The sequence below is a fragment of the Thalassophryne amazonica genome, chromosome 20 (genome assembly GCF_902500255.1).
Source record: "Thalassophryne amazonica chromosome 20, fThaAma1.1, whole genome shotgun sequence".
In the NCBI taxonomy this organism is placed as follows: Eukaryota; Metazoa; Chordata; class Actinopteri; order Batrachoidiformes; family Batrachoididae; genus Thalassophryne; species Thalassophryne amazonica.
In genome coordinates this window covers 46,606,609-46,631,778 of record NC_047122.1, presented here as the reverse complement: position 1 = coordinate 46,631,778, position 25,170 = coordinate 46,606,609, and the positions used below count along the sequence as shown (strand labels likewise).

The 25,170-nt window shown below is 43.8% G+C and overlaps 2 protein-coding genes across 2 annotated transcripts; one reads left to right on the top strand and one right to left on the bottom strand.

The window, feature by feature from the left end:
• Positions 1-201: 201 nt before the first annotated feature.
• sgo1 (shugoshin 1) lies at positions 202-7,562 on the top strand. The gene is made up of 9 exons (XM_034161022.1): positions 202-738; positions 3,439-3,647; positions 3,938-3,987; positions 4,070-4,134; positions 4,335-5,231; positions 5,325-5,447; positions 6,378-6,533; positions 6,737-6,926; positions 7,045-7,562. Exons 1-9 carry the CDS (start codon positions 594-596, stop codon positions 7,202-7,204), a joined length of 1,995 nt encoding a protein of 664 aa, XP_034016913.1. The 5' UTR covers positions 202-593; the 3' UTR covers positions 7,205-7,562.
• A 962-nt stretch (positions 7,563-8,524) lies between these two features.
• On the bottom strand, positions 8,525-25,170 carry kat2b (K(lysine) acetyltransferase 2B). Its single transcript, XM_034161021.1, is given in 19 exon segments — positions 8,525-8,879; positions 9,072-9,156; positions 9,229-9,292; positions 11,790-11,820; positions 11,915-12,029; positions 12,102-12,245; positions 12,381-12,491; positions 12,582-12,708; positions 12,781-12,989; positions 13,227-13,360; positions 14,474-14,534; positions 14,537-14,601; positions 14,684-14,787; positions 14,954-15,145; positions 20,398-20,579; positions 20,676-20,762; positions 22,426-22,571; positions 22,691-22,817; positions 24,838-25,170. Coding segments are annotated over 19 exon segments (2,382 nt in total). The 5' UTR covers positions 25,042-25,170; the 3' UTR covers positions 8,525-8,685.

The window sequence follows — 25,170 nt, the reverse complement described above, 5'->3', positions numbered from 1 at the left end:
AAATGTGTGTTAATTTGTGCATATTGTTACTTTCTTTGGTTTTGTAAAGAAGCAGAAAGTAAAATGCAATAAGCTGATCTAAAAGTTTAGAGTTATGATTAGATATTTGGTGTTCTGTGTGTCACAGAGACATGCACGCGGAAGGCGAATATAAATCAGTTTTCATCCTTAAAGAAATATACATGATTATAGCGCCATCTATTGGTTGATAATTTGCCGAATGTGATATAATTTGCAATACTCTATTCCGACAGGTGGCGGTAATACATCTCAATGTCAGACGTCAAACCTCTTTAACGTGGGAAGAAGAGGTTTTCCACCAATCACTTGTCGCGGCTCACAATTCAAACCGTCAATTGAGGAAGAAGTGAGCTTAATTAAAACGGTAATTTCAGAGCAAACAAACAAAAAAAGCTCTTCGCGAAGATTAAAGTATGTCGGTAGGTCAAACTGTGGTTTGCTTTTAAGTATACCGCCAGACTACAGACACTCAAGTTAGCCCGATGGGTGCTAACTAGCGAGCTAAATTAACTAGCAAGCTCATCTTTAGCTTAGCCGTTTGTTTTGAGTCGGGGGGATAACTTCAGAAGCCCATGGCGAGAGAACGAGTCCTAAAGAAGTCCTTCCAGCAAAGCCTGGAGGACATTAAAGAGAGGATGAAGGAAAAGAGGACCAAACGGCTGGCCAGTGTCTCAATCCCCAGCAGAGGACGATCCAGAATGATCAGCAGAACCACTGGTAAGAGAACAGACAGGCCATTTACGCCATGAAATCTCGGAAAATACATTTTTTTAAAAAAATCACAGTATGAGGTGTTACTTTCTAAAATTTTGTTCTAAAATGTTACTTGGAATAATAATTTTACAAAAGTTGTTTTAAAAAAAAAAAGTTTGGTGAATGCAGGTTCAGTATTTATATTTGTATTGTAAATTTAAGACAAGGGAGGAAAAACAAGAAATAATCACATTCAGCTTAAAACAAACGCCTGGTAATAAACATGTAAATAACATATGGCAAACAACAAGCAAAAATTCAAGGATAAAATGGGGTGGTGATAACGTTTTACCCAGTAGAACTAAATCATTCAAAGGTGACCAACAGAATCCAAGTTTTCAGTTACCAACACCAAATTTCATGAATTTGGCTTCCCAGTGTTTGTAACATGGTAGAAGTGCCTTGTTTTGATAAGCTTTGGACATTACTTTAATGCCCACATACATGCTTACAACATGGGAAGTAACACAGCATACTTCAAGAATGTGCTAATTTGCTAACTTTGAACATAATTACCATAGATTTGAAAATATCTGCATTGATGCTTGATGTTAAATACAGCAGAAGATCGAAATTGGATACTCGTAAAATACACACTAATGCTGAATAAAATCCAGACAGTATTTTTACGGAACTTGTTTTTAAGGTGTGTGTGTGTGGGGGGATCTGAAGGGCCGCAATAACCCAAATTCAGTCTGATTTGACATGAAGGACAGTTTCTCATTATTTTAAATTTAATTACTGAAAGTCCACATTGTTGATACTTGGTAGATTAAACCACAATGAAATGGCTTTGAATGATTTTTATTTATTTATTTTACTTGCATCTCGGGCCAAGTGCCTGGATCTGAATTGAACTAACACTGACAGATGCACATCCAATTCACAACTTAGACTGCGCAGCAGATTCAACAGCCAGATTGAGAACCTTCTTCAACATCTATTCTATAATTCACCAAATGTCTGTCCATCTGAGCCTGCATCATGTCAAAATGGCTCATCTGATCTCTGTGATTTTTTATTTTTTATTTTTTTTCCTGTGTCGTCTGTGTAGATGCTGGAGTAATATAGGGTGGTTAGTTTTCACGTGCCCCTAGATCGAATTAGGTACTCTCATCTCAGACAAAGTATTAGCAAGCTAAGTAGCCACAATGCTTCTTCTATGAAGTTTTATGGCACTTGCCAGCCAGACAACTGCATTACCTCCACCATCTGGACGGGAGTGTAAAATGTCTGTCTGTGCCTCTGTTCCTGCAGCACACCCAAAAAGGCTTATCTGATTGCTTCATTCTGTGTTTTCTATCGAGACCAGCTGTGCTCAATTATGGTCCTGGAGGGCCCCTGCCCTGCATGTTTTCCAACTTTCCCTGTTCCACTCTATTAGGTGTGCTCAGTCCATCGAGAGTTGGAAGATGCCAATGCCACTTTTAAAAAATTAGGTGTGACTTGAGTAGGTAGACGTGGAAAACTTGCAGGACAGGGGCTCTCCAGGAAAGGGTTGGTGCTGTACTTTAAATATGTATTTTGTATTCTTCTAGCACAAGGGTCACCAACTCTGTTCCTGGAGAGCCCCTGTCCTGCAAGTTTTCTGAATGAATTTTCATGATCTTTAAGTGTTTGTTTTTATTTCATTTGGATTATTAATTAGTTAAAACACAGGACAGAATTTGAGCAAAGTTTATAGGTAAATAGATACTTTATTATCATAATAAAAGTTTTTGTTCAAAAACAATAGAAAAGTAAACAATTTTTGCCATTTTTTGTAAGTGTGCAAAATTATCCTTTAAATACAAATTAAATTGTTCAGAAACTAAAAGACTAAAATTAAATAAAATTTCTCCCTTGATTGCACTTCTGTTCTGTATTTTTTTTCTTAAGTAAACAAAGTGCACAAAATTATCACTCTACAGCAAATGTTATAAAAGAAATAGAATTTCAAGGAGAATGTGTTTTCAGGGAATAAAATACAAAAAAACATTCTCCCGTTTTGTCTTTTCTGAATGCAGCAGTACATACAGGAGAAAAACTGATACTAAAGTATCAGTCTCATTACACCGGTATCAATCAATATTGATACAAATGTTGGTATCAGTACTATTGATATTTGGATCAACCAATGCCCCCCCCCACCATGACTATCTTATAGCAGGTAAATGACGAAATGAGGACTGTAATTCCATTCCGTAATATATGATTTCAGCATTCTTCACCTAGCAAAGTTCTCGCCTTGTGTACTTTGCTAGGTGGCTAACCAATGGCTAAATAAAATTAGCCATTTTGTGTCCCACATACTATTTATATCTAGTTTGGATACCAACACACATTTTATAGAAGAAGCACTTTCAAAAAACTTAGGCAGGGGTGGTGGCCAAGTGGTTAGTGCGCTTTGTTTCTGTGCAGAAGGTTCCCTGTTCAAACCCCACCCCTGCCACATTTCTCCATGTAATGTGGAGTTGTGTCAGGAAGGGCATCCGGCTTAAAAGTTGTGCCAATTCAACATGCAGATCCACCTTGGATTTGCTGTGGTGACCCCGAGTGCAAAACAAGGGAGCAGCCGAAGGGACTAACTTTTTTACTTAAAAAAAAAACTTAAGGTAAATACAGTTTGAAAATGGACATGTATCTCAGACAAGCAAATAACAGCCGCCTCTTGCTTTCGTCCAGGGGATAACAACAGATATACCATCTTAAAAGGAGTCCAGGCAAACAACAAGGCTTTGGCCATTGCCCTACAAGCAGAGAAGGAGAAAGTACGACAGGCTAATGCAGTGATCCTGCAGCTGAAGAGGGAACAACAGGCCATTTTCCTTCATCTACTGCTGCTCAAGAGGAAGCTCAAAGAACAGGAAGCTCTGGAAGCAAATGCTTTAGATGTAAGAATCTCCAAAAAGTGTTTTAATTATTTTATCTGGAAGTATTTCTTGAAAGTGAGACTGGGGCTGCTGTGTCATTACTCATGGGCATGCACAGTGATGTGCAGCTAAAAGCATGCTACTGCTGGAGGTTTTTTCAGGGAATTTGCCAAGACATTGTTTTTATCTATTGCTATCTATGGTGTCCTAATTCAGCCTAACATAACAGCTAGCTGAAATTATTTGGATGTACTTACTCTTTGCAGCTGAAGGATAAAACATAAGTGTATTGTTTTTGTCTTTGGATCTAGTCTAATCCTACAAACATCCTTGTGCAAGAAAACCTTCAAGATTCACCAAGGTAATCCTTAAAATTCACAACATAATATTTATCACACCCCTAATCTTGACAGTCATGTAATGTGTTGCTTCACATTTTGCAGGAAAAAACGGATCAGCCAGGCACTTGAACAGGCTGTGACGTATGACACGTCAACCGCCTATAAAGGTATACGCAATACTATTCTTCAGGATCAAAAGTTGCAGTTAACATACAGTTAACTGCAATTTTCTTTGCCACATTATTTCTTGGTTGCATATCAGGCATTACATATTGATGTACAGATCTTATTTGATGTTGTTTTAAGCAGATATTGAGCTTTTGTAATAATACAGGGGAAATGTTGACTTTGGTTTTTTTCTTAACAGATCCTCAGGTCCCTAATAAATATGAACAACATGACTTTGAACAACAGTTTATCTTGCCTCCTACCGTGGGGGTGAGGCGACAGCATGCTGATAGACAAAGCAGGAGGAGGTCCGAGCATGTCCGAGAACGGAGGTCGTTGAGTGAAGTGGAGCCCGTTTTACCTTTGGAAGCTGTTGCAGATGTTCCTGCAGGCTTGGAAACTTTAACAGCAAGTCCTATTTACAGTGACAGTAGAAAGCACAAACAAACACAGCAGGAAGGGGGATCAGAATTGACAGATCCCACCGGGTCGGGCGAGTTTCAGCACTCTACCCCAGAGCATGTCCCACCTAAAGCTGTCAAACAGCAGCCTTCCAGGAAACAAACTCAGCTGCAGCCTCATACCAAACCAGAAGTGACTGTTCAGAAATCTGAGAGAGGTCGCAAACCAGACCGTGCACCACTAAAAAAACCTTGGGAGAATCCCAAACCCAGGGCCCGCTCTAAAAGACGGAACAAGTCAGCCACACAGACTAAAACAGCCCCTCTGCTGCAGGGTAATAAGCTCAACACTTCCGTAGGATGTAATGACACGTTTGATTTCGACTGTGAAGAGAGTGTTCACCTCACACCCTTCAGGGCCAAGGCTGAGGAAACTCAGGCGGCCGAGTCAGTCTGTGAAGTGGCTCCACAGAGATCCCCGACCCCAACAGAGCCTCAGCTTGTCCTTTCCAAAGAGGATGACTCCAGCCTGTGTTCACCAAGTTCTGAGTCAGAGGGCAGCATTTATGTTCCCCAGAGGGCTCGAAGAAGACAAAGTTCCCCTGAAAAAGCCAAAGTGATCACGACTCGTAGAAGCCGGCTGTCTACAGTAACCAGGAGGAAAGAAAATGTCCCTTCAAAACAGGAGATCACTGGTGAGCATTTAGGTTTGTCATATCCTATTCTGTTTAACAGGCATAATTTAAAGAAATAAAATGATATTGAATGCTTTCTGTTTGTGTGTGTAGTCTTTAGGGATGAGGCAAGCCCTAAGAGTGTAGAACCTGAGAAAGAAGTGCGTGTCCTGAAGTCCACTAACTGTGTTGCTGAAAGTCCTGACCCAGTCAGGTTGGGACAGGAAAATCATAATGGTAAGTTTGATGCCTAGTTAAAGGGTCGGCCCCTCTAGCAATAGCAATTATATTTGGGAGTCAAATTATTTGTTTCTTCATAGAAATTATCTGAGACAATATAAAACATTTTTAAAGACTGTGTTGATTTTAAACAAACATCTTATGAAACTAGTGTACCTTTTTTTTGTGGAAGAGATTAAGACTGGCATTATGTAGTAATAAATAGTAAATAAATGTCTCTTAACTGAAACATAATCCAGAATTGCAAGCTGTAACACTGCAGGTATCACATTTTTAAAATGCCTTTTTTGAAATGGAGAAAAATGTAGTTTTAAAATGGGAATTTTTAGGAAAATGCACAGATTTTCCTAAATGAAAGGAAAATGATATCTTCAAATTCTTTAATAAGTGCATGTTGCTTTTGGCCTTAACTGGGTTTTCCATCTGAACCTTTCATATCAGAAAGGGAAGGACAGAGTATCTGTTGTGTCTGAGTGTTGAGCAGTATGCATAATAAAGTTGATATTGATGCAGATGAATGGGGGAGGTGATGGTCTCGTGGTTAAGCGTTGGGCTTGAGCCCAGAGGATCCTTGGTTCAAATACCAGCCTGACAAGAAAATCACTAAGGGCCCTTGGGCAAGGTCCTTAATCCCCTAGTTGCTCCCAGTGTGTAGTGAGTACCTTGTATGACAGCACCCTCACATTGGGGTGAATGTGAGACATTATTGTAAAGCGCTTTTAGTGTCTGATGCAGATGGAAAAACGTTAAATAAATACAGTCCATTTAGTTGCATTCGTTGTCAGACACAACAAATGCAGGCGTCCTGATTTGGACTTCTTTGGCACATGTCAGTCTTTTTTTTTTTTTCTTTTTTTTTTTCATACCCTATTATTCAATCTTGTCTATCAGCAGAATGTGGTTATGTGTGTTTGTTTCTGTTTGAAGAAATGGCGATGGATGGTTTGCTCCCCGTCAGTCCTCTAGTTGAAGCTGAGATGATGCGAATAGACAACGTCCTGTCTAATTTTGAAAATTCCTCCAGTAACGCTCCACCTCATTTGCCCAGACAAACAGCCTGCATGGTCAAGACGGGCAACAAGCGTAAGACTTAATTTGTCTCTTCCAAAAACTCTGTTTGCTTGCCAGACTTGGCCAGAGCACATTCTTGAGTGAGTTTTTCTGTTCTGTCCCTGAATGGTCTGTCTTCAGTTTTAGCTGTTCACTGATGGGGGTTTAAATTGAGTTTTTTTGATTTTCCCCTCTCCTCCTTCTTTTGAATCACATATTCCTTCACGTTTCTGCAGGTGGGCTTGGTGTAAGGACAGCAGGGCGGGGCTTGAGTCTATGTGATGTGACCAATCTGTCCCCTGCAGCATACCGTCGGTTTCCTTCCACCGGGTCACGCCCCTCTGATGCCCGATGTTCCACCCCGATCCCTGCACGCAAGCGGCGCTGCACCACGATGGTGGACTACAAAGAGCCCTCTTTAAATGCGTAAGTTTCCACGATGATGCCATTACCGTACCTGGTACATGCTGCGTGAACAGTTTCAGCACCAGTTCAATATTCAGTTTGCTAAAAAAAAAAAAATGTTTTTTTTCCATCATGACAGGAAACTTCGGCGAGGAGACAAGTTTACAGACTTGCAGTTCCTCCGCTCTCCTATTTTCAAGCAAAAGTCTGGCAGGAGGTCAGCGCAGAAATCAAGAGAGTCGATGAAAAGCCAGCAGTCATTTGAGAAATTCAATGAGTCATTTGTTGGATGCTGCTGAAAGCAGAAGCTTTGTCCTCTGAACTCTTCAGTATTGGCTGATATTATGTACATTAATATGAGTTTGAGAAGGGATTTTTGTAATTCTTTGTCTTAAATCTTTTCAGACTTCCCCACAAACGTAGCTTTAGTCATTCCTCATCATCACTGAATATGTGCCGAGAATTTTTTATTTTTTTTAATTCTGTCACGTATTCTACTTGGAAAACTGTGACTTTCATATTTTAATTGCATGTAGTCGCTTAATGTTTCTCCAGCTGCATCTTTTAGCAATCCTCTACGACAAACGATTGACAATAAATTTAATTTCCTCTGTTAATTCATACTTATTTGTGAGAGAATGAATTGTGTCTCTGGGTCAGTGGGAGCTGTACCAACATCACATCAAATTTGGTTCATTTCTGCTTTATTCAGTCTATAAAATAAGCAAATACTATGTCATTAAAACAAATAGTACAAAGAGCTTGAAATCATTTTCAGACACATTACAAAATGTAAGCTTTTTTTTCTAAAGTGTGAAAAATACAAACACCTTAGTTTACAAAACATTAAAACTACACAGTATTGCACAATTTTTTTCATTTATCTCCAAAGTAGAAATTTATCAATCTCCAGCTGCAGGACTAAAATAAAAAATAAATTAAGACCTTGTCTTGAGCATAATCCTTTTTAAATTACAGCACATAAATAAGAATAACCTCTAGATAAATTAGTCCTCAGTTAACAGCAGTAATTTATATGTAAAAAGATTTTCTTATTTTTTGTGTAACTAATACTTGGAAAAATAAAAGTGCATTTTGATAGTCAAACTGCCCTTTGCTGCATATTGGGAGGGGAAAAGTGTTTTTCTTTTGTTCAAAAACAAAATATGTCATATATACATTGAATATAAGTGCTTTGAAGTCATTGAAAATCTGTACAAATTTAAAGTATTTTTTTTTTTTCTTTTGGCAGGATGAACTCATCATGGGCAAACTTAACCTCATTGACTGACATGCTTACAGGACAGTTACAGAAAAACCTGATCTGTCACATTCCTCACAGATAATACTTGACAAACTCTTTTTGTGATTATGGCATCTCTACCTGACAACACGAGAGCCAAAGGTTGAAATGGAGAAAGACAAAAGTAGGCTTATGGTGAATCTCGTATCACGTTTTGTGTTTCTAGTGTGGCCTGGTTAGGTGCTCTACAGTTACACTTTCCACTGTGCTTTTCTCTGCATGAGACATTGGGATATAATGACTACACTTCATGTCAACACCAGCCTCAAGCACCCCCCCCTTATGGGCTTTATTTCAGGTAGAATCTACTGGTTTAGACTCTGGAATAACATGCATCAAACTCCACTAACTAGGCTCTTTTCTGACCTGCTTTCAACTTCGGAATTGTTTCTTGTAACTTCAGGACAACTTCAGTTGTCCTGTTTTGTAACATTTGTGGTCCAAGGACAATCGCATCTGTCTAGGGTGACATCTTTTCTACTTTTCAATGAGTCCTGCTTCTTTAATCTTGGTGTAGAAGAATTTCTCCAGTAAGTTGGCACACTTGTAGTACTCGCTCTCAGGGGGGTTGTATTCACGGCAGTTAGTGAAGATGCGCTGCATGTCGGCCATAAACAGCTTGCGTGTTGTGTAGTACCTGCATTTTAGACGCTCACTCATCGTCTTAAGATCTGCAAGGGGAGGAAAGAATTACAGTAAATAATTTCAATCATGATGCATTGAAAATACTACACTATGCAAACCTCTGACTATAATATACATGAAACTTCAGTAATAACTCGAAGGGTTTTATTTTACAATATTGTGAGGAATTTCTTCTACTTTAAAATCCTCAACTGTCCTTCAGTTATGCTCATACATACCCATGGGGAATCGAATGACTTGGTAGTAACCAGGTGCCTCGGTTTTCTTCACAGGCTCCATGAAAGGCCAGGCATTCTGGTGACTCTGAGACACAAATACCGGGTTGATAAGCATGAAGTGTCTGAGTCAGCTGGACTCGATGTATTTGTGTCTCACCTTCACATGTTGGAGGATGGTCTTCAGTGTGCTGTACAACTGATCTGGATCCTTCAGTTCCTTCCTAGAGTAGCAGAAAGTAAGAGAACAATATGATGATGATGATGATACTGTCAGGTTGAAAATGACGTCATGTTTTGCTAAAAGCCAGAAACTGCTTTGGGACTGTCAGAATTGCTACAAGTTTCTTGACCAGTTGCTGTATCATAAGCCCTTAAAAGAAAGCTACCTATCACCTTGTGTTAGGACCAAAAAGTAGGCTATACCTTTTAAGACTATGAGACAACCAGAAGTAGTATACCGAACCACAGCCAGCAAGTAGTCAGACCTTTGGACCTGTTGAAGCCACAAACCACAGCAGGATCCTAGTGTGCAATAAATTATGGGTTTGTCTAATAGTACTACAGCTTGCCAAAAATGTCAAGTGAAGACAGGACTTCAAGTGCAGTGTCTCCAGGACCTCACTGGTAGAACAGGTTGTTGCTGAGCAGACTGTCCAACCCTGCTCTTATCCAGAGCTGCACATACTGTTGCCTACAGTGGTAAGGGTGTGATTAGAACCTTGATCTTGAATTTCAGGTATGAGAATAATCCCAGTTTGTTTTTTTTTAAACAACTGCTCCAAAGTAGTCTGTATAACTTCCACCTCCCAAGGAGTGGACTGTTGTCTCTACTTTTCTATTTGGGGCCTTACTGCCGCCTGCACCAGTGATGACTAGCACTACTGCTAGCTTGTCCTGAACATGGGGCTCCATCCTAAAATTCAAAACATCCTCTTGCCCCACAGTGGGTGGCAGACTGGCATGAACTTTGGCCATCATCCAACTGAAGATGTGTTCCACCCATAGAGTAACATACAGTAGTGTTCAGAATAATAGTAGTACTATGTGACTAAACAGTCTGTCGTCTCACAAACTGTCTGCGGCCCTTGGACCCAAAAAGAACAATTTTGCTCTCATCAGTCCACAAAATATTCCTCCATTTCTCTTTAGGCCAGTTGATGTGTTCTTTGGCAAATTGTATTTATTTTATTTAACAGAGGGACTTTGCGGGTGATTCTTGCAAATAAATTAGCTTCACACAGGCATCTTCTAACTGTCACAGCGCTTACAAGTAACTCCAGATTGTCTTTGATCATCCTGGAACTGATCAATGGGTGAGCCTTTTCCATTCTGGTTATTCTTCTATCCATTTTGATGGTTGTTTTCCGTTTTCTTCCACGCGTCTCTTTTTTTTTTATTTTTTTATTGGAGATCATTGTAGATGAACAACCTATAATTTTTTGCACCTGCATATACGTTTTCCCCTCTCCAATCAACTTTTTAATCAAACTACGCTGTTCTTCTGAACAATGTCTTGAACGTCCCATTTTCCTCAGGCTTTCAAAGAGAAAAGCATGTTCAACAGGTGCTGGCTTCATCCTTAAATAGGGGACACCTGATTCACACCTGTTTGTTCCACAAAATTGACGAACTCACTGACTGAATGCCACACTACTATTATTGTGAACACCCCCTTTTCTACTTTTTTTTACTAATAGCCCAATTTCACAGCCTTAAGAGTGCATATCATGAATGCTTGGTCTTGTTGGATTTGTGAGAATCTACTGGTACCTTGTTTCCCATGTAACAATAAGAAATATACTCAAAACCTTGATTAAACTTTTTAATCACATAGCACTACTATTATTCTGAACACTACTGTATATGAAAGCTACAGTGAAGACTTCCTATACAGTTAGTGTAACACGGCCGTGCCTTCATGGGGGCACGCCCGCCATTACCAAAGAGGACACGAAGTACCCGGATGTGCAATACAGTGTGTGTGTTGAATGAATGTGGAGGCCAGAAAACCGGAAAGAAAACAGAAATACAAATAAAAACAACAACAACAAAAAAAACAGATACAGCTGTTTGCCCTCTTTGGCAATGGCACAGCATACTCCTTGCCGGCACACGGCCAGATGTGAGTCTTCATTCTAGCTTTCATATATGTAACTCTGGTTCCACCAAAGAAGATGCACTCAACTGACCACTGTGCTGTAAATCAGACCAGGAATTTCATGAGCTGCAATAACTGATGAGTAACAGGAAATCCTACTGAGATCTACGACCAATGGCCGTAGAACATAACTGGATCCTACAACATGCTGACAACTAACCAGAAACATTAAAGTGAGATAAGGAAACAAGGTAAGGATTAGGATTCTTAAAATAACATACTGGATACAAAAGATGGAACACCAGCATAACTTTTAGAGAAGGTGATAAAACTGAAGTCAGAGTACCAGTTACAAGTAGGATAACAAACACCCAACATCTCACAGCCACTACTGAATTAAAAAGATTATCTGAAGAGACTGACATGACTGACTTTCCTCATCCTTCTGAGGCACACTTTGTACTTAGAGTTTATATCAGAAACAATCCATCCTATGAATCAGTCCATGAATATTATTGCAGACACCTGAAAAGGCCCCTGCGACCAGAGATGTTGCTTCAGTGAAAGAAGCAATGCAAAGGCACTAAGGAAACTTCAAATCTGTGTGGGGTAAAACTTACCCTTTTCCCATTGGCTTCCAGCCAGTTTCACCTGAAAGAAACTGACATTAGTCTCACATGGTATTGTAAAACCATAGATGGGATTCTGTTTTACATTTACTGTACAAAAAAGTGGTTTAACGCACGTATGCCAGGAATGCTCTCAATGGGAATCTGCCGGACACCTTCCTTAAAACAGGAAAGTCCTGGGTAGACTTTTCTGATCTGAGCTTGTTTCCTTTCAATCAGCTTCTTGATGATCTGAGACAGATGTGACTGAATGAAAACACGCAACAGAGTTGTTTGAAATGGAACTTCTGAACTTATACATACCTCCTTCTGTTTCTTGATGATAACTGAGAACTCTGTGTAGGGAATGCTGGGGTTAAGTTCACAACCCATGAGAGTGGCTCCCTCATAATCTTTGATGTAGCCAACATATTTGGCTTTGGGAACCTTGATGTCCTTTGAGAAACCCTGGTCAGCAGAAGATACCCACTTGTCATTGATGTAACTACAGTAAAAACCCACCACTAGAAAGCAATTAATTATTAGCATTTATCTACTCTCTTCTTTGTTCAAGCTTCACTTGTCTCAACCACTTGAACTGACCTGTTTCTTGAAGTACCCAATGGCGTACTCATCAGCATATGTGAGGAAGTTGAGGATTTCGTGCTTAATGTGGTATTCTTTGAGATGGTTCATCAAATGGGTACCATAACCCTACACACACCGAAACAGGCAAATGTCAAACCTGACCAACTGATTTTGAACTCTTGAAAACTAAGAACCTGTGGGCCAGGGAGTCCTCACCTTGACCTGTTCATTGGAGGTGACGGCACAAAAAACAATCTCTGTGAAGCCCTGCGATGGAAACATCCTGAAGCAGATCCCTCCAATCACACGGCCATCCTTGATAAGAGACAGAGTCTTGTGCTTCCTGTCAAAAAGCAGATGACTCACCACTATATCCTGATACTCGTATATGAAGATACAGTGGATAAAGACTCACGGATCAAAGACAAGGCGTGTGATATACTCCTTTGGCATGCGTGGCAGTTGGTGGGAGAACACATTCTGAAGACCAACGAGCCACATCAAGATCCTCTTGTTGGGTTTCTGATTTAGGGAGTTACCAATGACGTGGAACTCAATCACCCCCCTGCGTTCCTCCAGTCGGGCAGCTTCATCGCGGGCTGAGTGGGCTGATAGTAGACTCGTCTGTACAGGAAGAGAGGCAATATGGAGTGAGACGTTCAGTAACTGAATAGTTGGTAGGTTCAATTCCCACTGAGCAGGACGCAAAACCTCAAACTGCCAATTGTAGAGTAAATTTCCCTAACACATCAAAGCAGAAAAAAAAAAATCAATATGCTGATCATGGTTAATTCATCCCCCAAGCTAAGTGTTTAAGGTATAGGTTACTTCTTAGATTGTTTTAGCCCTGTAACAAGTTACCTCAGGGATAGCAGCGGGGTCAGTAATTGTTGCCATCACTTCACTGATGAGGTCCATGGGGATGTCACCCACCACCCTGGGCTTCTTGTCTTCATGTGGGAGGGCTTCTGAGGGTTTCCGCTTCTCACCACCAACTGTAATATACCATGTACACAGACAACATCCACGATGCTAAGATAATGTTAGCACCACACTGGGGCATACTGGTGCAATGGAGTAGTTTACCATTATGAGTCATTGTTTCCATCTCTTTTTACAAAAATACCCCCTTTTTGTTTGTTGTAACAACTAATTTCCTTTTTACAAGTTGAAGAGAACCGATGGTTGAGTGGTGCATGTAATCCAAATGAGCCAGTAGAGGCTCAAGTTACTGTTGTGGAGAGACGTTTACATAAACCTTGGTTAAAAACGTCACACTCAGTTTTCTCCAACCGCACATACTGCATTTGATCCAAAAAGTGCTGTCTAATATAAAGTTTTAAAAAAAATGAGTTTATCCCTCAGAAATATTCAAACTCATCACTCTGCCTGAATGTAAACCCTGATACCCTACAGAGCAACCTCATTTCTGTCGCTTGTATCACTCTTTTTAAATAATGTGGAAATAAAGTAGACATTGTAATTGAGTTCACATGCATATTGCTTATGATTTTTTTTTTTTGGAGGCATGTTTACATGTCTCCAACTGTATATTTTCACCTCTTTACTTGTTGGTTTAGACTGACAGGAGGATTTTTCAGAAGACTTTCAACACATTTTCACAAAAGGTCTTTGAAGGATGGAGTGTATGGGTCAAAATGGTACCATTACGTTTTGGCACAGATTCTGCATATTTTAAACAATGTCAGAACCAGCAAAAGTGCTCACTGTTTGACATGTTAGTGTTTGGTTCAACAAAGTGACTGACTGACTTCTGAACCTGTTTTACTGTCTTTTAAGAGGTGGAGCTGTGGGAGTTGATGTGGTTTGAAAGGCCTGTTGCACCTTGGCAGAGGAATGCATTCTGCAGAGTGCCCCTCCAGTTAAAAAGTTTGGAGTGACTGGGATAACATTTGTACACCCACTTTGCTGGTTGAGGCCTGCAGGTGTTGTGGAGCCTAACCCAGCACACCATGAGTGACAGAGCATCCACTGGCGTGAGGAACTCGGATATTTTAGATCAATTGTTTTGAAAGGACCACACCCAGGTTTCTTACACGTAACTGTGTCACTGTGAAGTTATGAGTAATAAGATCTGTCTGTAATACCTGGGCTTGGCTCCAGTACAGAAGCTGTTTTTTTGGCAGGACTGGCGCTGCCGCAGCTCGACGGGGTCCACCGGCACGGGGGCTGGTGCTGTAGTACAAAGGTCTGGCCACAGGGGGCGCACTAATAACTGCAGAAAATGAAATGTCGTCATACACTGAGCCGCCAGAGGTAAAGGTGCACCTTGTTGTGTCTGTGAGGGTGTGCTGCACCTGTGTGGACGGGTATCTGCCCGCCTGAGGCTCCTGCCAAAAAATCTTGGCTCCAGATCGGAGAACTGTGGCTGTACACCTCCTCCTCCAGCATGGACAGAATCCTGAGTCAAAAAACAAAACAAAATAACACCATCTAAACTTCAGTAAACAAGGCAAATCAGGTATGCATGTGTTCTACATGTAGTGCACAGACTGAGTACAAGAAGCCGTGTACCCACTTGTACATGACTATCTGTCATCTTGACACTTTATTTTTGTCGCTCTTACTTGGGGAAATTAGTGAGAATGAGCGTGCATTTCTCAGGAGGCAGCTTGTCCTTTTCCTGTCTGGCCTGCTCCAGCAGCTGTTTCCTCATCACTGTGAACACCGAGCGCAAAAGTGTCCTTCCAAAGATCTGCGTGGTCTCGTACCGGGGCAAGCTGTCGCAGAACTGAGGCACGTTACAGTAACAGAGCCATCTGCAATGAGTACAACAAAAAAACATGACTGCAAATACCTGCATGGAAATAAAACTGCTCATGACCTTTGATTAGATTTTAGTAAAATGGAAATGAACAGATGGTTGCTGTAGTAACTAGCCATGTGTCAAATGTTTTGAATGGAACCAAAGATGTACATGTGTGATGGAGGCAAGCCGGTGTCACCAACCGAACGGTCCCGCTTAAAAATCAGTCCGCCCTGCCTTCACTGAGCATGTGTAATCAGCCGCGGATCACTGATTATCACGTTGTTTCTACTTAAAACTGCACTCCAGTCATCATCTATCTCAGCGACAGATATATGAAGCTTTTGTACAACAATCATTTCCACATAAATTCAGCATTATTTCATCAGAAAAGAGTGAAGAAGCGACCAGAGCGCCGCAGCTGCACGAGCTGCTAGCTGCTTCAATCACGGTGCCGCTGTCATTTCAAAGCATCACCGATCATCACCTTATTTCTTCTTAAAATGGCTTCGTTTCTGCTTAAAACTGACTTTAGAATGATTTAAGAGGTTTTACCTTTATCATTTGATGGTTAATAATCCCATTTAATCATTTCATCGCTTTGGGTGCAGAGAGTCCATCTCAGATGAGCTGCTGAGCTCCGAAATGACACATGCGCAGTGGAGGCAGGGTGGACCAATTTTTAGGGGCGGATCGTTCAGTCTGTCACACCAGAGTGCTGTGCATATGTATTCAGAAAACCTCACTCCATCCATCCATCCATCCATTTTCTTCCGCTTTATCCGGAGTCAGGTCGCGGGGGCCTGGGTCTTCCCCGGGGCCTCCTCCCAATGGGACGTGCCCAGAACACCTCTCCAGCGAGGCATCCAGGGGGCGTCCGGAAAAGATGCCCGAGCCACCTTGACTGACTCCTTTCGACTTGGAAGAGCAGCGGCTCGACTCCGAGCTCCTCCCAAGTGACCGAGCTCCTCACCCTATCTCTAAGGGAGCGCCCACCCACCCTGCGGAGGAAACTCATCTCGGCCGCTTGTACTCGCGATCTCGTTATTTCGGTCATGAGCCAAATCTCATGACCATAGGTGAGGATCGGAACGTACATCGATCGGTAAATCGAGAGCTTTGCCCCCCTACTCAGCTCTCTCTTCACCACGATGGTCCGATACGGCGACCGCATCACTGCAGATGCGGCACCGATCCGTCTATCGATCTCATTCTCCATCCGTCCCTCACTCGTGAACAAGACCCCGAGATACTTAAACTCCTCCACTTGAGGCAAGGACACTCCACCAACCTGAAGAGGGCAAAGCACCTTTTTCCGGTCGAGAACCATGGCCTCGGATTTGGAGGTGCTGATTTTCATCCCGGACGCTTCATACTCGGCTGCAAACTGCCCCAGTGCACGCTGAAGGTACTGATTTGACGAAGCCAACAGAACCACATCGTCCGCAAACAGCAGAGACGAGATTCTGTGGTTCCCAAACCAGACCCCTCTACACCCTGGCTGCGCCGAGAAATTCTGTCCATAAAAATAATGAACAGAACCGGTGAAAAAGGGCAGCCCTGGCATCGGCCAACGTGCACTGGAAACAGGTTTGACTTACTACTGGCAATGCGAACGAAGCTCCTGCTGCGGTCGTACAGAGACCGGATAGCCCTTAGCAAAGGACCCCGGACCCCGTACTCCCGGAGCACCCCCCACAGGGTGCCCCGAGGGACACGGTCGAACACCTTCTCCAGATCCACAAAATACATGTGGACTGGTTAGGTGAACTCCCATGAACCCTCGAGCACCCGATGGAGCGTGTAGAGCTGGTCCAGTGTGCCACGACCAGGATGAAAACCACACTGCTCCTCCTGAACCCGAGGTTCGACCATCGGTCAGATTCTCCTCTCCAGTACACTGGAATAGACCTTACCGGGGAGTGTGATCCCCCTATAGTTGGAACACACCCTCCGGTCCCCCTTCTTAAACAGAGGGACCACCACCCCGGTCTGCCAATCCAGAGGCACTGTCCCCGATCACCACGCAATGTTGCAGAAGCGTGTCAGCCAAGACAGTCCCACAACATCCAGACTTAAGGTACACGGGACGGATTTCATCCACCCCAGGAGCCTTGCCACCGAGGAGCTTTCTAACCACCTCGGTGACTTCGGCCTGGGTAATGGATGAGTCCGCCTCTGAGTCCCCAGTCTCTGCTTCCTCTTCGGAAGACGTGACGATGGGATTGAGGAGATCCTCGAAGCATTCCTTCCACCGCCTGACAACATCCCCAGTCAGGGTCAACAGCTCCCCACCTGCACCTTAAACAGTGCTGGTGGAGAGCTGCTCCCGCCTCCCGAGGTGTCGGACGGTTTGCCAGAATCTCTTTGAGGCCGACCGATAGTCCTCCTCCATGGCCTCCCCGAACTCCTCCCAGACCCGAGGTTTTGCCACTGTGACCGCACGGGCTGTGGCATGCTTGGCCTGCCGGTACCTGTCAGCTGCCTCCGGGGTCCCACCTACCAACAAAGATAAGTAGGACTCCTTCTTCAGCTTGACAGCATCCCTTACTTCCGGTGTCCACCACCGGGTTCGGGGATTGCTGCCGCGACAGGCACCAGAGACCTTGCGACCACAGCTACGAGCAGCCACATCGACAATGGAGGTGGAGAACATGGTCCACTCGGACTCCATGTCTCCAACCTCTCCCGGGATCTGGGAGAAGCTCTCCCGGAGGTGGGAGTTGAAGACCGCGCTGACAGAGGGTTCCGCCAGTCGTTCCCAGCAGACCCTCACGATACGTTTGGGCCTGCCAGGTCTGACCGGCTTCCTCCCCTCCCAGCTGATCGAACTCACCACCAGGTGGTGATCGGTCGACAGCTCTGCCCCTCTCTTCACTCGAGTGTCCGAGACACGTGGCCGAAGGTCAGATGATACGATTACAAAGTCGATCATCGACCTCCGGCTCAGGGTGTCCTGGTGCCACGTGCACTTATGGACACCCTTGTGCTCGAACATGGTGTTCGTGATGGACAAACTGTGACTAACACAAAAGTCCAACAACTGAACACCACTAGGGTTCAGATCGGGGAGGCCGTGCTTCCCAATCACCCCCCTCCAGGTCTCACTGTTGCCGCCCACGTAGGCACTGAAATCCCCCAGGAGAACAATGGAGTCCCCAGTCGGGGCGCTATCTAGTACCCCTCCCAGGGACTCCAAGAAGGTCGGGTACTCTGCACTGCCGCTCGGCCCGTAGGCCAAGACAACGGTGAGAGACCTGTCCCCGACCCGAAGGCGTAGGGACGCGACCCTCTCGTTCACTGGAGTGAACTCCAACACATGGCGACTGAGCTTGGGAGCAATAAGCAATGCGACCCCAGCTCTCTGCCTCTCCCCGTGGGCAACGCCAGAAAAATGAAGCGTCCAGCCCCTCTCCAGGAGTTGGGTACCAGAGCCCAAGCTGTGAGTGTAGGTGAGCCCGACTATCTCTAGTCGGTATCTCTCAACCTCCTGCACAAGCTCAGGCTCCTTCCCCCCCAGCGAGGTGACATTCCACGTCCCAACAGCCAGGGGCTGTGAGCATGAACCGGGCCACCCGCCCTTGACCGCCACCCAATTCTCTCTGCACCTGACCCCCATGGCCCTCTCTGTAGGTGGTGAACCCACAGGAGGGCGAGCCCACATCGCTCTTTTGGGCTGAGCCCGGCCGGGCCCCATGGGCTAAGGCCCGACCACCAGGCGCTCGCGTGCGAGCCCCAACCCCGGGCCTGGCTCCAGGGTGGGGCCCCGGCTCCGCCATACCGGGCGATGTCTCGGTCCTTGATTTTTTTACTGGTCATGGAAGTTCTGAACTGCCCTTAGTCTGACCCATCACCTAGGACCTGTTTGCCTTGGGAGACCCTACAAGGGGCACAAAGCCCCCGACAACATAGCCCCTAGGATCATCCGGGTACGCAAACTCCCCCACCACGATAAGGTGGCAGCTAGATCTCACTCCCCAACACCAAAAGACGCTTTAGTGACAGACGCTAGAGCCCGTGGGTTTTAGGCCCGTGCTTAGAGTGCCTGCCTCCTATCCAGGGGATCGTGAGTTCGCACCCAGAGGGGGCAACCAACGCAGGGGTTAAACATGCACAGACTGTTCTCAGCTGACCGTGTGGTCACTGCATTCATTTAATGCAAGTAACAGAAAGTGTGGCAATTTGTGATGCCAGGTTTTTCTGGAAAAACAAGTGGCTTTGCACATCAGGAAACTGGAAATGAGGTTGATAACTAAACAAACAAAACACAATAATAACGGTAGCAGGCATCTGTACTGTACAGTTCCCAAAGGAATGTTCATCTTGTGTAGAAAGTGATGAATTTGAAGTGACCACTTTCGTTATAATTCAAATACCATAAATTTTGTGCTGTCCATTTGGCTGATACCCTTTTTTTTAAATAGGGTCACCACAGCGGATACAGTCAGATCTGCACTGACATTTGGCACACGTTTTTTGACGAATGCTCTTCTTGATGCAACTCCACATTACATGGAGAATGGACAGGGGTGGCCTTAAACCAGGAACCTTCTGTCCTGGAAACAAAGGCTCTTAAATGTATCATTTTTAAAAATTAATGAATGAAAGTTATATTAACTAAATTTATATTACTAAAATATAAACACATTCTGCCACTGTTCCTTTTAGAATTTGTTGTGTATGTGTACAATGAGCTGGAGTGTCCTGACAGCTAAATAAAATGTATTTCCATCAACAGTGGTGTTAATACAGTGCATAATTCATTTCCTAAACCCACTTATTTAAGAGTCACGGGGGCTGCAGCCCATCCCAGGGCAGGAGGCAGGGTACACCCCAAACAGGGCACCAGTCTATCGGATGTCCAACACACAAAGACCACCTCAGTCACGCCTACGATCAATTTAGAGTCACCACTTCATGTCTTTGGAAGTGGGAGGAAGCTACATGAACATAGCTTATGGTAAAGATAGACTGAAGAGAAATCATACAAACACAGAAAGGACCAGGTTGGACGCAAACCTGGGACCTTCTCATTGTGTGGCACCCGTGGTAACCACTAAGCCACTGTGCAAGAGTGGTGATTATTTTTCAACTAGTCCAGGATTTGTTAACATAAGTGACTATATTTTGGGAACCCAACACACACACACACACACACACACACTAAACCCCTCAAATTTTATAAGAAACTTCACATACACACACACAAAAAAAGCATAGAGTTGCTATAGGTTGATCTGGCAACTCCACTGGCAGTGCTGCTACCTGGTGTAGTTGGCCTTGTATCCCGCCACGTCATCGTTGGGTATTCTTTGGCGTCTTTGGGAGGGTGTCTCCAGCTGCCAGTAGTTGATCTGGTTAAGAAACATTTTGGCCAGTTCCATGATGGTTTGGCGTTCCTTGGATGGCAGGTGGCTGAATTTGTACTGGACAAAATTGTTCACCCCCTATTTGGCAAACACAGAGCAGCAAGAAGATAATGGAAAATATACCGAGGCACTAATATGACCTGCTTTTAATGCACATGTAATACATTTGATTACCTGCTCGATGCTGGGTTTTTCAAACGGAGGACTCTCCTGTGCTTCTAACATTGGTTTGCCCATTTGTAGAATGGATTTCCTCAGCAGCTGAAACAAACAGGTATGTTTTTCTTCACTACACAACTTACAAGTCACAAATAAATCCAGCTACGTTATTTTCACCAATGTTTATCTACAGTAGTGTTCAGAATAATAGTAGTGCTATGTGACTAAAAAAATTAATCCAGGTTTTGAGTATATTTCTTATTGTTACATGGGAAACAAGGTACCAGTAGATTCTCACAAATCCAACAAGAACAAGCATTCATGATATGCACACTCTTAAGGCTATGAAATTGGGCTATTAGTAAAAAAAAAAAAAAGTAGAAAAGGGAGTGTTCACAATAATAGTAGCATCTGCTGTTGACGCTACAAACTCAAAACTATTATGTTCAAACTGCTTTTTTAGCAATCCTGTGAATCACTAAACTAGTATTTAGTTGTATAACCACAGTTTTTCATGATTTCTTCACATCTGCGAGGCATTTTGTTGGTTTGGAACCATGATTTTGCTTGGTTACTAGTGCTTGGGGTAATTGTCTTGTTGAAACACCTATTTCAAGGGCATGTCCTCTTCAGCATAAGGCAACATGACCTCTTCAAGTATTTTGACATATCCAAACTGATCCATGAAACCTGGTATGTGATATATAGGCCCAACACCATAGTAGGAGAAACATGCCCATATCATGATGCTTGCACCACCATGCTTCACTGTCTTCACTGTGAACTGTGGCTTGAATTCAGAGTTTGGGGGTTGGCTCACAAACTGTTTGCGGCCCTTGGACCCAAAAAGAACAATTTTACTCTCATCAGTTCACAAAATATTCCTCCATTTCTCTTTAGGCCAGTTGATATGTTCTTTGGCAAATTGTAACCTCTTCTGCACGTCTTATATTTAACAGAGGGACTTTGCGGGTGATTCTTGCAAATAAATTAGCTTCACACAGGCGTCTTCTAACTGTCACAGCACTTACAGGTAACTCCAGACTGTCTTTGATCATCCTGGAGCTGATCAATGGGTGAGCCTTTGCCATTCTGGTTATTCTTCTATCCATTTTGATGGTTGTTGTCCGTTTTCTTCCACGCGTCTGGTTTTTTGTCCATTTTAAAGCACTGGAGATCATTGTAGATGAACAGCCTATAATTTTTTGCACCTGCGTATAAGTTTTCCCCTCTCCAATCAACTTTTTAATCAAACTACGCTGTTCTTCTGAACAATGTCTTGAACGTCCCATTTTCCTCAGGCTTTCAAAGAGAACAGCATGTTCAACAGGTGCTGGCTTCATCCTTACATAGGGGACACCTGATTCACACCTGTTTGTTCCACAAAATTGACAAACTCACTGACTGAATGCCACACTATTATTGTGAACACCCCCTTTTCTACTTTTTTTTTTACTAATAGCCCAATTTCATAGCCTTAAGAGTGTGCATATCGTGAATGCTTGGTCTTGTTGGATTTGTGAGAATCTACTGAATCTACTGGTACCTTGTTTCCCATGTAACAATAAGAAATATACTCAAAACCTGGATTAATCTTTTTACTCACATAGCACTACTATTATTCTGAACACTACTGTATCTGGAGGCCGACTTGATTTTTAAAGGCTGTTGCGATATTTGGTGGATGTGTGGGGCATGGGCCAAGAAAGAACCCATTGCACTTTGGTGTGGATCCAAATCCTGGATCTGTTTGCCGAATTCTTACCTTGAAAAGGGAAAAGTAGACCTGTTTAGTGTCAGCATCCTCCTCTTTGTGAACACACGTGTAGAGATACTCCACATCCAGCACAATACCAAGAAGACGGTTCATTTCCTCCTCTGAAACATTTTCTAGATGGGTCACGTGATCACCTATAACAAAGGCAGGACAAGTCACCTATACATTCTAGGGTTTTTCCACCTAGCGGTAGAACTTCAAATAGCTCAACCTTGCATATTATGTCATTTCTTTTGCTGACACCCTGACGTACCCAGAGTGTGAGAGCAGCTCCGGCAAGGCTCCTCCAGGTTGACAGTGTTGGACTGCTGGTCAGTTCGTGGTGGTGTAGGAGGAGGGTTCTGGCTCTTCCAACCGTTGCACTTACAGGCTCCCTCAGCCTACAAGAATTATGGTAAAGATGTGTACAAGCAGGCTGAAGAGAAATCAATGCAATGTAAAGGAGACACAAAGGGACCTGAGCAAGAACATACCTCCATCAAGAACGAGTAATACTCAATCTGTGCGTTGGGATTTGGAAATTAATGCTTGTTGCCATTTTGTGACAAATTATGGAACACCAGTCCTGTCTGCCTTTTTAACTGCAAGTAATATGGATCCTCATGCAGAAGTGCACAAAATTTCACTGGGCTTCATTGTATAACTCCCTTCAGCTGTCCCCTTGTTTTCACAGCAGATCCGAGGTGGATCTGCATGGCGATTTGGCACTCGTCCTATCCTGACGCCACTCCATATTACATTTAAGGATTTTATTGGGAGGGGTGTGTTTTCAACCAGGAACCTTATGCACTGAAAATCAGTGCATTTAACTGCTTGGCCACTACCCCTGCCCTTTTTGATTACATCATACACTGTGTATACTGAAGGGGTGCCGATGGAAATAATGAATTCCACCTAAATACCACCCCCCCCCACCCCCAATTATTTTCATTGTTGTTTGTTTTATATCTCAGAAGTACATGGACCAATATCAATGAATGTTGGAGAAGAGGTAGGACTTTATTCAGGGAGTCATTTAATTTTTGGGACTGATGTGGATAAAGGGGTGGGTTTTGCCTCTGATGTTCTCTGTGATCTTTCAGAGCCGGTTCCTTTGATCTTGTAATCACAATTTTTGGTTAATTTTGTGATCAAGGTAAATTTCCAGCAACTCCCCCTTGATTCAGTTTCCTTTTTTTTTTCTGGTTACAAGATAAAAGCCAGAAAAAACTCACCAAGGATTCAAAACAACCAGGATCAAATCACAGTAATCAAGATCAAAGGTCAGCAGCCTGGTTCAAAGTACAGTAATCAAGATCAAAGTTCAGCAGTCCGGATCAAAGATGCATATTTAGATCTCATGACTGTCTGTCCGTAGATGTACTATGATCCAGATCAAAATGATGATTAATATCTGATGGACAAAATAAATAACAGGGGTGGACCACTGGAGTGGACAGGGTTATAATTTGGTTTGGGGCATAAATGAAACATGGCTGTTGTGCTTTGCCAGAGGTATGTGTTCTCCAAGTATGAAGTATTTCCTAAACAGGCCCTGAGGCCCTTTGGACCCTGTGGTGCTTTTCCACGGAAACTGTCATGTGAAGCAGATAAGCGATTGGATGCTTGTCTATCGCAGGTTATTTCCCTGGGTGGCCAAAGTCTGCACCCATTTACAGCTGGGTGGGCTGGAGCCATGTGATAAAGTGTCTTGTCCAAGGACACAAATCAGGGCTCTCTGTGGACTTCTGACGTCAGTGTCTACAAAGTGCTAACATTACAGTCATACTTTTATTGTGTTACAACTGAGCCCTCGTCTTAAAAAAAAAATAAATCACGCATTTATTTCAAATTAATGTTCCTCTGCTACAAGGCCAGCGTACTGCACATGCGCGTTCAAACAACAACAAACTCCGCCCCTTCCGGCAGCTGTCACCCTGTCAAAACAAAGACCCTGTCCCCGTCTGCAGAGACACGCTGCGGGGCGAGCGTGGCGAAGTCCACACGGTTTATCACAGTGCGTAAACACACGGCAAAGAAAGAGCGAGAAAAGGCCGGTGGGCAGCGTGGGCGCAGTGCTGTGGGCGTCAGTCCCGCTGCACACGGCGCAAAAAAAGCAGCGCCAAAGCCCGTGTTTACGTTCATCAACCCCCCTGCGGCCGCCAACAGGGGCCAGCCGCCCCCACACCGTCACACCGTCTAATTAACTACATTATTATTATTTTTTTTTCCCCCTCAACTTATTGGTTCTCATGTGCAAAATGGAGAGAGAGGGGAAAAAAGATGCAGCAATGGCTGCCTTTGCTTCGCTTGTATTTTGTGAACTACCGCCACAGCCAATCTTGGAAAACACCGCTTAAAATCTATATATAGTGCAAACCACTGCGTGCAAAGAGTGCGCAATCAGAAAACACTTCGTACTTTGCAGGATGAGTACACCCCGAGTTTTTCCAGTTTCTTGGGGCGAGGCGAGGAGCGCAGTTGCGCCTTCTTGACGGCGATCCGCGCCGATGATCCTCCAGCGGCGCCGGAGCTCTCCGTGCCGCCGGCTCCGGGCGCGGCGGGGGCCGAGCCCGAGGCCCCGACGGCCGGCGAACCTTGTTGAATCCCAGCGCTGTCGGCCATGCTTCGTACCGAAGCACGACGGGAGAGGAGGGCCGGAAAGTCCTCACTCCTGGTGTCCGCTCTATTCCACAAGCGGAGGATCAGACATGGCGCTCATCCCCGTTTTTGGTTTCTCACTGCAGCTCCATT